General features: G+C 29.0%; 1 protein-coding gene across 1 annotated transcript in view; it reads right to left on the bottom strand.

Moving 5' to 3' along the window:
* LOC107449667 (uncharacterized) overlaps positions 1-14301 on the bottom strand; it is a 95620-nt gene that overhangs the window by 31414 nt on the left and 49905 nt on the right. The window contains exons 2-6 of the mRNA XM_087150015.1: positions 9877-10029; positions 7254-7341; positions 4178-4317; positions 1310-1477; positions 585-752 (exon numbers count right to left, since the gene is read on the bottom strand). Coding sequence (XP_087006141.1) covers positions 585-752; positions 1310-1477; positions 4178-4317; positions 7254-7341; positions 9877-10029 — 717 coding nt within the window. The remainder of the gene's footprint in view (positions 1-584; positions 753-1309; positions 1478-4177; positions 4318-7253; positions 7342-9876; positions 10030-14301) is intronic.

Raw genomic sequence — 14301 nt, 5'->3', positions numbered from 1 at the left:
ACATTTCTTAAAAATTTTCATCCCATTTTCTTTTTGCGATTTTTTACAACATTATCTAAATACCAAAATACAAAAACCCATAATTAAAAGTTGGGTATTTTTTTCTGAAGAATCCAAATCTGCCATAAAAAAACGAAATAAAGGTTCCTTCTTAATTAAAATTTTGAAGTCACCTGTCTGAGATTTAAGACTAGAAGATTGGAATGCGTCATGAAATTCATCTTTTGAATATATTTACATAATAATTTTTAAATTTTTGATCTTATGCTTATTTTTCAAAACATTTGACAGTCCCTATTTTCTCGATTTCCCGTAAAAACTAAACTAATTATATTATAAACTAATATAAAAACTAACTTGAATTTAAAAATTTACTAAATAAAATCAGTAAATTGTGCATTCATTCAATGATAAATCCAGAGTTAGTGATGATAAACTATATCCAATGATAAACTATCAAGTAAGAAGTTACTGCAATAAGTAGGTTGGATCAAATTAGACTAATGGTATAAAAACATTTACGCATCTATAATAAGTATAAAACATATTTTTAAAAAAAACAACCTTGGATAAACTTGGTTTACCTTCCTCTGAAGAACATTAATCTTCCTATCTTTGATTTCCATGTGATCTCTGAGTTCCTGTACTTCTTGAGTTAATTTATTGCGTTCCTGACTAGATGTCATCGTCTGTTGAGTTTTCTTCTCAATTAATTTGTTCTTCTCCTCCAAACGAACTCTCAACTCTTCCACCTTTTTTGTAAAATATATAAAAGGAAATGGCATTATATTAAGTACTTTCAACTAATGTAAGGTCACACTGTGATAAGTAAATTAGAAAATATTTACAAAAAATGTAGGATAAAAATAATTTATGTTCAAAGGTTTATTGAAGTTTATATGAAAAAAATTAAGGATTACAAGTATGTAAATAAATAAAACCCTAGAGGACAAAGTAGAGAACTTGATTACTTACAATCTCACAAAACACAATAAAAACTAAATGAATAATGTTTGCAGTATCAATAAGATAAAGTATATTTATTAGGGGAGGGGGTGAAATTAAAAGACACATCTGTCACATTACACACATCTGTATTGGTCATTATAATTCATTCAAAATTTAGAAATTATGAAAAACATTTAGCACAGTATTGTACAAAAAAACAAAAAAATTTTAGAAAACTTCAGAATTGTAATATACTGTTGCAGCACCTCATTACTGTTGTACTGTTTTACATTGATATTATTACTACTGCAGCACACCATTTATTTAATAAAACCTTATTCATCACAATGTAGTTACTTACATCGGCTTGGAGCATATTGTAATGTTCTTCTTTGGCACATAAAGACTCTTTTAGTACAGCAATATGTCTTTGGTAATCATGATGTTGCTCCTCTAATGTTTTCATCTTTGCTGTCATCGCCATTATTTCTTGGTCCCGCCTATTTAATTCTATCCTCAGTTCTTCCATCTGTAAAATAAGAATGTTTCAATTCATTTAAGAATAAACTTTACAAAATTCAAGTAACTTTAAAGGTAAATATTACTGTAAAATGTAGAATATATATAGTACTATTCTACATTTACAGTAAATAAGTACTATTCTACATTTACTGTGAATTATACAGGGAAAAAAATTAACAAGAATGTTTTAAATTCGTTTAAGAATTGACTGTAAAAAATTTAGGTAACTTTACGAAACAAATATTATTATAAAATGTAGAATAAATGCAGTACTATTCAAGCTTAGCAGTAAATTATGTAGAAGAAAAAATAAATTAGACAGTTTTAATAAAAATTCGTTTTAGAATAAACAAAAAAATTCATCCAACTTTTGGGATAAATTTACAATAAAACAAAATAATACAATAAAATGTAATATACATACATATTTATAGTAAATTTTACAGGAGAAAAAATAACTAAGGACATTTTAATAAAAATTTGTTTGAGAATAAACTAAAAAATTCATGTTACTTAAAGGAACAAATGTTACTGTAATATGCAGAATATCGTATTATTCAACTTTTACAGTAAATTATATAGGAGAAAAAGTAAATAAGAATGTTTTAATAAAACTCGTTTGAGAATAGAGTAAAAAATTCAGGCTACTTTTGCGGTAAATTTTACTGGAAAATATAGTATGTACTATACAACTTTCAGATTAAATTATAGGAGGAAAATAGTCTTATGTCAATAGCTGGATTTCTCCTCTTCCACTATGATGACCTGTCCAGTTAATTAAAGCAAAATAATGAAAATTGAAGAATAAATAGTCAAACAATTTAATATTACTGAGTTATGCTGATATTTGATTACACATGAAAAAATTGATATCAGTGTTCCACAACAGCAAAATATTTAAATTTCAAAATATATTAATGACAGGTTGCAATTATTGAGAAGAAATACACAGGTTTAGCTAACATATTGGCATTCCCATAAATAAAGATTTAATCACAATTATGACTTTATCCCAATTCTTCCCGATTATAGAAGAATCCTAATCAATAGACCTTGTTTTAGAGGGGACCCGACTTTATAAATAAAATCAATTAGCAATTGTGAACATATGAACCAAATCAAATTAATACAACTACTTATAGTTTGAAAACATTTAACAGAAAGAATGAAAAAAAATTCATCACCTTCATCGATAACAATCAATAAATTTGACTTAATATTAGATGGTTGAACGTGTTAGACTTCGACTTAGAGGTTGGGCAGCTCCAACTATCAGGGCACAACCACCAGGTCTATTGTACCCAAACCCTAAATCATGATTAGCATGAAAGCCCTATAGCTGAAATAAAATTCAGCAGACACCTTACAGGAGCATCTTGCAGTTCCCCGTCATTGACGCAATGCTGCTCTAAATGCTCAAATCTTTGAGCAGAATAGACCTCACAATCACAGAGTATGTGTCGTGATGTCTGCTCTTCAAGATGACAACCCCTACAAAGAGAATTGGATTCTATTCCCATTATGTATATGTGTCTCCTGAGGATGCAGTGTCCAGTAAGAAGATCAATGATCTTCCTTAAACTGTTTCTATTAAGCTTTAAAAGCTCTTTTTGACGTACTCTAGGACAGTCACGATTTAGCTCCTTTGCTTGACTCTGACCGTCAGCAACGCACCGTTGCTCATGGACAATTTTGCCATACAGCTTGAATATGGATGCCCTAAATGAGGTGGGAGAAATTCCTAGTGCAGGTTCAGGGCCCCAGAAAATTGCATTAGAGCCAGCCCGTGCTGCTTCATCAGCTAGCTTATTTCCACCAATACCCATATGTTCTGGTACCCAATGCAGGGATACCTTGATATGAGCGAACAGGTCACAGAGGACCGAGAAGCATTCCCACACTAACAAAGAGGTGAAATTACACCTTGACAGTGATAGGAGAGCAGGTGGTTGAACGTGTTAGATCAGGAGCATTATTAGGCTTATTCTTTAGCATATAATCAGAATATAAAATAAATAATGAACATAGGTGCCAACATGAATAGGAAAAAATCCAATAGGTTTTACGAAATAATACACATTTCATGAAAATTGTTGCGTAATATACTAAATATTTCATGCATAGGGAATTATGGGGATTTTTATAGATCAAAATAGAAAAACTGCAATATTTTCCTGTTATAATGAACTTGAAATGTTATGCATGTCTACTGATAATTTTGAATAGAAAGGCATTTAATTCATCACAGATAATTAAAATATTTATAAGTTTATTAAAAAAGGTAGTTCTGAATAAAAATAAAATGAACATTTTGGGACAAAAGTTTTAAACTAATTTTTATAAATGAGGTTAACTTTATTATATAAACTTTATTATAATATCTATTTTTATATAATATTTATTTATATATAATACTTATTTTAATATAATAAGCAAGCAATAATCTGTGCAAAAAGTCTATTTCAAAAGATACTTTTTAAGAAACTTACTCAATTTTGGGGAATTTTCTGAAATCTACAAAAGCCAGGAGAATTTTTATTAAACCAGAAGACCAGGAGAAACTGGAAAAATCTAGTAGTCTACTGGAAAATCCAGTAGAGTTGGCATGCATGAATGGATTAGATTGGATTTAAACTCTCGGAACCCCTGTGAGTCTATTAGGGAACCCTAGGGTTGACATAAGAAAATAACATGTCTTTTGTCTTACTTTGTTAAGTCTTACTTTGCTAAGATCTTTGTCTCTGGATTCTAGCATAGCTTCTAAATGCCTGTAGCGTGTTTCAGTTTCAATCAATTTAGTCTTAACTCTTTCAAATTCTATCCTGTCTTCCTCATGTATTTTACCACCTGATAAGAAAATTAAAATTACACTTGTTATCATGTAAATAAAAAAGTAAATGGAACAATAATTTTAAAAAATAAGAATATTTAAAAAAATATAACTTTTGTAAAATCTAGTGGATAAGAAAAAAAAGGTATTATACTGAATAACTTTTCTTGTAGCGATCAGATTTTCACGCACTAAAATGAAATCTGAATTATTCATGAGATCGACCCTAAATATTAGAATCATTTGTGCCTATCATATCTTAAATTATGAAAACAAATACAATATCATACTTAGTCTAAATAAACATGTCTTTTTGGATGAATTTGGATTTGTGACCCTCAAAATATGGGGGAGCCGCTTTATTTTTGCATAAATAATTATTTTTCAGAATTGAGATCTAGATTAACGTCGGCAGTCGCCAATGAACGCTCATTACATAGGAAATGGCTACCGAATTATCAAACCCTAGTCGCCTAAATCAACGATCATGTTACAGATCACGTAAAAAATAAGACTAAAAACACTCAAAATTTAAGACGATTTTATCGCAAATCCTCGTCCTATTTCAATCGTTTCTCCGGTGTTTTTTCCCCGAATACTTATTCTTTAAAATCCCGATAATTTTAAAACACTAGAATATCGAATCGCAGCTTTAAGTAATCACTTTTCGAAATTCGATTCGAGACATTTCCATCACTTTTTTGAGAGTTATTACTACGGATTTAAAATTCATAGTTTTTAAATTCGCTATGTTTTTTAGTATGGCAATAACGACTCCGATTATCGATTCACGCCGTAATCGCGTCCATCCTTTTTATACTCTCGATTTGCGATAATTCCATCGTCAATTTGCAAAGTTTGATTCTCACTTTTGCATTTGCGATAATTCTATCGTCAATTTGCAAAGTTTGATTCTCACTTTTTAATTTGCAATAATTCCATCGTCAATTTGCAAAGTTTGATTCTCACTTTTTCATTTGCGATAATTCCATCGTCAATTTACAAAGTTTGATTCTCACTTTTTCATTTGCAATAATTCCATCGTCAATTTGCAAAGTTTGACTCTCACTTTTTCATAAGTTATTACTTCAAATTTCTTCACAGTTTTTAAAATATTTTTAATACGGTGATACAATACGCGAACATCGAATTGTGCCTGTGAGTTACCACTTTTCGATGAACTCGATTTGGGAAGATTCCACTGAGAATATATTTTATTATCAAATAAATAGATATTTTTTTCCCCAAAGAATATATTAATAAACAACTTTGATAATGTGCGTACACTTGTCTAAAAGTGGCTACAATTTTTAAACTTCGGATAACAATCATAAAACTTGTTTATCTAAAGGAAGTTTACTGCAAGTTATAATTTTTTACGATTTTTTATTTTATTTAAGAATGATAAAAAAAAAATTGAATGATATACCAATTTTTAGTTCATTTTAAACTGCGCAATGGTATAATTAAAATAATATTGATCAGATAGTCCTTGAAAAATGAAGGTTTGAATGTATGGATTCTTTTCCCCTTTAAAATTTTATAATTCAGAAATAATTCAAAGGATTTTTTTTCATATTTTGTAATTTTTCATTTAAAATTACATAGTTTGTAACAATATAAAAAATTTTATATCTTACAATTCAAACTTTTTGAGATCCTTTTTTAAGTAAACCAAAAACTTATTTTTTTACACGGATTTAGGTTTGGATAAGCAAATTTTATAATTATGTACAAGAAATTTTGTGCTTAAAAATGTTGAGATATGGCGCATTACGTAAAAAGTTAAACTAACATTAAGGGGCCTAAAGATCTGACTAGTTCTGTTGTAAGTTTTGTCAGTAGTTTTCAATTGCGGCAACCCCATTGTTTGAATAGTCGAATATCCAAAGTCACTAAAGAAAAAGTATGTTTGTTTGTTTTCAGAGAAAGTACGTTTTTTTTGTCTGAGAGTATGAAACTTAAATAATAGTTTAATAAAATTTTAATAAAATAGTTTAAAAAAATTGATGTCACCTATTGAAGAAAATCTCATCATTAGAGTGAAAGATATTCATGGCAGGGTGACATTTATTTTTTATTTAATTATTTTACTCACTGTACGAAAAAAAATTGCAAACGTAAAATTTATTATTGGATTAGATTAAATGAATAATTAAACTTCATAAGAGCAGGAATAAGCTATAGTGTGGTAAACTAAAATTATTTAACACAATGAATCAAATCAAATGATATTATAAACAAAGTAGTAAAATTAAGTTTAGTCGCCAAAACCAATTTTAGTTTTGTGTAATTAAAAAGAAGATAATTGGTTCAGAAAGAAAAAAAAATAATTTCGTTAAAAAAATTTTTCATTACATTATTATTATTATTTTGGTGGGTGGAGGGTAATGATTAGCCCATTTGGAGGCTGAGCTTTATTTCTTAAAAATAATGTTAAATATGAGTATTTTTTCCCCAAATATTAACATTAATGTATTCAATTTTTAGAAATATCTTTAAAAAGTAAAAATCGGAATTAGGGAGAAAAAAAAGTTTAAAAACAATGGGGAATAGGAACGAATAGGAAATTTCTGTTTCAGGGAACATCGCTTATCCAAACAGGAAGGAACTACTATTTATCAAAACTTCAAGAAGGTTAATGAATGACAAAATACTTTCCAAAAAACTAAACAAATTGAAAACAAAGTAGATTAAACTGGTTTTGTAAACAGAGGCCTTAATTCTAAAATGGGGAAGTTTTGTATTTGAATCCATATCCACAAAATAGCACTTAGTATAAAACCTAAATTATTGCAATATATAAATTTTATTAAAAAAGCATGAGTAAAATTTAATACTACTGCCATCAACACATAACAAATTTATAGAATATATTTCAAATAATGTATAAACATTTACTAAAAAAAATTAAGTTTTATTAAATATTTAAAAAAAAAAAGTTATCCTTTACCTACTCCCTTTATGTCCATCAATTTTTTAATGCTTTCATCACGGGCTGATAATGTTTGTTTTTGGGTTTCTATCCTAAGCTCTAATTCCTAATAAAAAGAATAAGTTAAAATATTAGAAAAGATAACACGTAATCACAGCTCATAATATATAAATTTAAAATCCATGTAGAAAAAAAGTATATACATAAGTCAAAAAATTTTTAAGCAGTGAAAAAAAAATCCACTCACTAGTGAAGAAGGCGAGATGAAAACTTCAAAACCAACTTGATTACCTAAGGAAACTTAGAAGTGTTAATTTTGTTGTTTCCGTCCCGTATTTCTTCATTGTAACTTGTTAGATTTTAAAAGTGTTTTTGTTTGTTTTTTCGCACTTTAATAATTATTTGCTCCATAGATTAATTTTCCCCTCTATTTTCGGAAAGAATTCCAAAAATAAATATTTGGAGCAACACTCTGTACATTTAAAATTTACAAAAGGTAAGATTTAAAAGTATAAAAAATTTTAAAAAAAAGCAAGAAATTCAAAAAGATTTTGGTAAAGAAAGATATAATTTTACATCAAATTTATAAGCATCTGAACTAAAATGTAAGAACGTGTCGTAGAATAACAGATATTGCACTACTTAAACAGAGAAAAAAAAATCAGTAATTGTGAGTTGTCTGAGAAGTTTGTACAAAATTCTTTCTGGAAACTTAATTTCAAGAAAAGAATTTTTTGAGATTTAAAGGGAAAATTTTCTCTCTAAGACGAATTTTACAAGGCAATGATATAAATACTTGTAAATCAGAAAACATTTTTTTTTCGTAAGAAAACTTTTATAAATTAAGTAGAATTTTAAAAAGAAATTTCTATTTTTTTTCTTCCGAAATTAGATTTTTTTTAAAAATAGGTTTATTCTCGAAAAATTATTATTTTAAACGTAACATAATATCAGTACTTGGGAAAATACGCAAAAAATGCGTTGTTGATGCATAAATATATAATACGTAAAAAAAGTGTTTCTTATAATCAGACATTTAAGAAAACGAAGTTTTTATTTTAAAAATATACAGTGTTTTTTTTATATAATGTACGAATAAAAAACATTTTGTAGCATAGATAAGTGGTTCTCAACCTAGTGGCCACGGCCCACAAATGGGTCGCAGACAACTTGTTATTGGGTCGCGGATAAGCCTAGTACAGCGCTGGAATATGACAACGAGCTTTACTAATTTTTTTTTAAAAATTAAATCTAAGAATAAAAGTCACAGCCAAGTGTGTTAAGAATGATTTTAAACTAAAACTATTAAACTTCAACCCCGAATGACAAATTGACTTTATCCCTTTGACGCAGAGGGGAAACTGGTGTCTCTTTTGTATTTTTTTTTTCTGATGCTCCAATTACAAGTAAAAATATTTTTCGGTATTTTTTAATTATTAAAAACAGTCTAATATTTATTAAAAACATCTGTCAAATTATAGGAATCTACTTGTAATATAATCCCTATAATTTGTCCTATAATAATATAAAATTCCTATAATTATTATAAAATATAAAATCCAAAAGTTTTTTTAAAAAAAATACTTTTTACATTTATATTCAAAAATTTATGAATAAGTGATTTTGTAATTTAAAGAAATTTCAATGATAAATAACTGTTTCTCTTAGATCTAAATAAGAGCAAATTCGCAATGAGATTTGTTAGGAAGATTTTACCTTAAACGTAAAAAAAAAAAAAAAAAAAGACACTGGTGTTCTATGCTGTAATCCAGTGTTTCCCAAACTTATGACTTTTGTGCACCCTTTCTAAATTTTTCGTAACGCTGTGCACCACTAATAAAAAAATTGAATGTATTTTTTACTATGAAAAAATTGCACAGAAGTTAAAAATCACAAGTGGCTGTTGACACCACTAATACTGCTATAATAACTGTTAACTCTGCAAAAAATAGCCAATAGAAAAATACATAATCGTAAATTTTCATGGCTAGCTTTGTTTTTAAATAAAAAATTTTGAAATTTTCGTTTGTTGCGAGATATTCCGTATATATATATATATATATATATTTATTATATGTAATTTTTTTACTAATTGCTGATATATATACAGACACCAAACACAACATACACATGTACAGGTATGGACCTGTACATACGAGTGTGTTTTCGTCATACACATGGTAATATTACTTAGTCTCTTTTTTTTTTTTTTTTTTTGTCAAGTAATTGGTTGCCCGCACAACTAAAAAAGTTGAAAATCACTCCAGTAGAAACTGAACTGTGCTTAACATGGTATCACCAGATTAATCAATAAAATGAGGTTTCTGCTGGAAAAAATACAGGGCTTTGAAATATTTCAATATTTTATTTTGAAAAAATTTATATTTTGAACGAAAAAAATGTATATATATAAATTTTTGGACAGTAAGTACTAAGTTGAATTTTATCGAATGTGCTTTAATTAATTGAAATTATCAAATTAAAAATCAATATCTTGAAACTGCCATAATAAAAACTTTTTTTCAAACAATATTGGTCTAAAAGTATAAAAATTAATGATGAAGTGAACATTTATAAACAAATGTAATAATAAATAAAAAAAATTATTGGTCTGAAAGTAATAATGATAGGCAAAACGAACCTTTATTGTTTCTCTAAGTAGGAAAATTTCTTTGGTCATGTGTTCTTTCTCATTGTACAAAGCCTCTAAGTGTTGTTGCACCTCCGCATCTGGATTACGCATGTGGGACAACCTTAGTTCTTCCTCTAACTGTCTTATTAAGGCAGACTGTTTCTAGGACAAGAAAAAAACAATTAAGATTATTAAAAACTAAAAATCAAATAATGTGGTTTATAAAAAATAGTTAAAGTCAGAAAAGAAACCACATGCAAATCATAGAACCAAAGATTTTGACAACAAAAACGAATGTCATTTCTGGCAGTGGTACGCTAAAGAATAATATATATATATATATATATATATATATATATATATATATATATATATATATATATATATATATATATATATATATATATATATATATATATATATATATATATATATATATATATATATATATATATATATATATATATCATGAATGAAGAATGAAGATAAATGAAGATAAGAAATGTTCAAAATGAAGATAAAACAAAGAAAAATTACAGACACATGAAAAAAAAAGGAAGGGGGAAAGAAAAATAATAATTAAAAAAAATAACAAACAGGGAAAGAAAAAAAAGGGATGAAATTTTTTTTTAAAAATAAGAAAAAAAAAGATATAATCTTTTCATTAGCCCACACGATTATATCCGCAAAAAAGAGTGCTTTCTGATATTGCATCAATATAGTCAAATCAAAATATATTAATACAATAGTGCTATTGTTTTTCTTAATTTTCCTCGTGTTTTTTTCGTATTTATTTATTTTGTTGAATATATATATATATATATATATATATATATATATATATATATATATATATATATATATATATATATATATATATATATATATATATATACGATGATTATAGTTGCTCCTAAGACCCGGAATGGCTCAGGGGTTGGTACACTCGCCTTACAATCAGTCGACTCGGCTTCGAATCCAGGCGATGGCTGTTCGGTTACGATCAAAGTATCATGGGTTATAGCAGTCTCTCCCAAACTTATGACTTTTGTGTACCCTAGTTTTTCGATTAGATATTAATTCGGCAAAATATAACCAACAGAAAAATATGTAATCGTAAATTTTCATAGCTAGCTATGTTTTTAAATAAAATTGTTTGAAATTTTCGCTTGTTGCAAGATATTTTGCAATAGAACACGTACCCCCGCTAAAGTGTTCCCGTACCCCTGGGGGTACGCGTACCACACTTTGGGAAACACTGGGTTATAGTCTCCTCGCAGTGGGGCTAACCATGAGAGGTTTTTGTGGTGTTTCTCTCCACGAACAGCAAAATCAAGTTAGTCTAAATCAAAATTACATTTACGAAGGTGAGTTTATCTTGCGATATATCTGCGATATAACGTTGCGATATATCCAGAATACTTAACATGAAACATTATTACTTCCGCTTAATGTTATGTAACACGAATAATCAAAGCTATTCCTTTTTCAGTGGAGCGACAGCCCATAGAGGGCCAAGGCCTACAGTGCCCATCTCAGTTTTCTTGACCTTGGACCCTGGGGTGCAGGAGCATATGTTCCGGTCAGGTGGTCAGCCGAACGCGGAACCACCAGTGTTTAGTTCCCAAGCATGCTTGGTACTCATTTATCGAACCACTGAAGGGATGAAAAGCTGAGTCAACCTTGCCCGGCCCAAGGATCGAACCCAGGACTGTGGCACGAGAGCGTGAAGCGCTATCACTCAGCCACCGGGCGTCCAAAGCTATTCCAATCAAACAAATTAGTTGTGGTAAATGATTCAAATCCCCGAATCAATTAATGATTGAATTAAAGTTTATGGTTAATGATTGGATCAAAATTTAATTAGTTAAATTACAGCTCGGATCAGCTGATTTAAATCTTCAAATCAATCGATCGCAATCCAATAATTCGAATCAGTAAATTTTATCCAAATTAACAAATTCTAATAAATGGATTAAATCAATCATATAAAAAAGTCAAATTACTATTTTAATATTTCAATCACTTATTTAAATCAAAGAATCACATCGATGATTTGAATCACCAATTTAGTATTTAAAATCTACTTTTAAACGATTAAAACACAAATCATAAAAATAACATTTCTTAATTCTATCATATAATATCGTTGTTCTGTAAGAAAAGACAGACCAATTTTCCTTCTTTCAACAAATTTGTTTCAACTTAATTTAGACTCTCAAATCACAAAACGTAAAACAACGTGAATTAGAAACGAAGGTTTTCTGGATGGAACATTTTGTTATTCATCTTTTTAGTATCTCAACTAAATTAAATTTATTTGTGTATTATAAACCTAAAGAATCACTTTGAAGAATCACTCTGTTGATTTGAAACGCCAATGCGATATCAAATCTAAATGATCAATTTTAAAAATAACATTTCTTAATGCCATCACACTGTTATTCTATAAGAAAAGATAGACCAATTTTCCTTTTATAAACTAATTTGTCTCAACTTAAGACTCGCAACGCTAGTCGTAATACGTAGTAATACAATCAATATGAATTAGAAACGAATGCAATATTCTTTGTTATTCGTTCCTTTTATTTCCCAAATAAATTACATTTATTTGGCAGAAGGTGCATTACATAAGAAAATGGCGCCATTTCTTTTCGCCACCGAATAAATCACAGACTATGGAGGCTCTAATTCGTGCTATCGCAAATCGTTCATTTATCAAGGCACTCTTGGTCTAAGTATACTTCTCTTGTTTTCCTAACTCCTCAACGGTTAATTTAGAAGTTCATCTCCACACCACGGGGTCTTTTGGAATATTTCCAGAATTAAAGTCGGAGCTTGATGGAAATGCGCAATTAAATAACCCTTAGACTGCACGAAGAGTTATTAGGGTTTACCCAGAGGGTTGAATAGATTAATTTAACAACTAAGTTGTCTTTTCTGCTTATTTCCTTTAAATGATGGAAATTATATGGAATTAAAAGGCAAGTGATGACTGTGTTTTTCAAAATGAACTAACAGAATGCGTTTCTTTATAAATATGTTGTTGTTTCTATTGCCTATTTGCCATGCCAGCAATCGTGTTTAAGGCGTTTTTTTGTTTGTTTTTCAGTGGCGCCATCTATGGACAAGAATATGATTTAAATCACACACATGTCACAGCGCGTTTTACAGGGCGAACCCACTCGTACATCAATTTTGACCTGAGCCAGAGAGATCTCTAATGCAGTACGCCCAGAGGTATTGATTTATAATGGGAACTTGGAGAACTTTGTGATTCCGGCAGATTTAACGTGTACCAATCATCATTTAATACACGGTGTTTCTTCTGCCGGTGGGATTTGAACTCCCGTTCTCACGAACACGAGTCCAACGTCCTACTAACCAGGCTCTTCCGGCCCGCTCTGTAATTATACAGTAGTGGGTTGGCGCTAACGGCGAGTGGTAAAAATAAACAGGTTCAATTTCAACCAGACCCGAGTTCAGCTTGATAGCCGAATAATGTTCTCGGTGTTGGATTGGGTGGCATAAAGTTGAAGAGGTTACAGCCTAGCATGTAGACAGAGGGGGCATAAAATAGAGGACTAATGACACGAAAACTTTTAAGGGGACATTGAACATCACGCTGAACGAAAATGCGGCGTGAAGTGACTTTTGCAATAACTGCTACAAAAAATTTAATTTTAATGATAGGTTTCTAAATTTTTTAATATTTATTTGTTAGGTTTTTTTTAATGTATTTCTGCAGTAAAATATACAAATTAAGTTAGACAATAATTTTTATTCATACAATTTATAGGCAAATTTTTTGTTAAATTTTCAAATTATGTCATCAGTAAGGTACATATAAAACTACAACTACTCAATATAATTGTCTGAAAAAAATTATACACACAATATATAGCCTAGAGTATACAGTATACCTAAAATTAGACTAAAATGCACAATTTTTTGCAGAATAAAAAATTGACTGTTTCAAAATACCAATTTTTGCTGATTTTCGGCAATTAAATTTTACTCCAGATTTCAAAATGTTTAAATTTTTAACTAAATTTGAGGTTTACTGTATAAAACAATCAATGATGTATAAGCCTACCAAGTTTTATCTTTTTAAATTGTATAGAACAAGAGATATATGTACCTAAGTAACATAAAATAATGTTTTGAGAAAAATAGATTTAAAGGTAAAAAAACATATAGTTAAAAATAATTCATTAATTTAAAGCTCTCCAGCACCATAACTTGTTTTATCTCGAGGTAGCGGGTTCGAATCCCACCGTAACCCTGGATGTATTCTTTGTGATGTCTTTCTCTGAATTGTTCTATCTGTATTTTCTACTTGACAATGACTTATAAGCCTATATTGAGCACACAAGTCAGCAAATGCATGTAATTTCAATAAATCAATAAATAAGTTAGATTCCGTCACTAACG

This window comes from Parasteatoda tepidariorum, chromosome 8 (assembly GCF_982258835.1).
Source record: "Parasteatoda tepidariorum strain Cologne lab strain chromosome 8, Ptep-v5.0, whole genome shotgun sequence".
Taxonomy (NCBI): Eukaryota; Metazoa; Arthropoda; class Arachnida; order Araneae; family Theridiidae; genus Parasteatoda; species Parasteatoda tepidariorum.
Note: the sequence above shows the minus strand (reverse complement) of the source record. Positions and strands in the feature narration are given on the sequence as shown.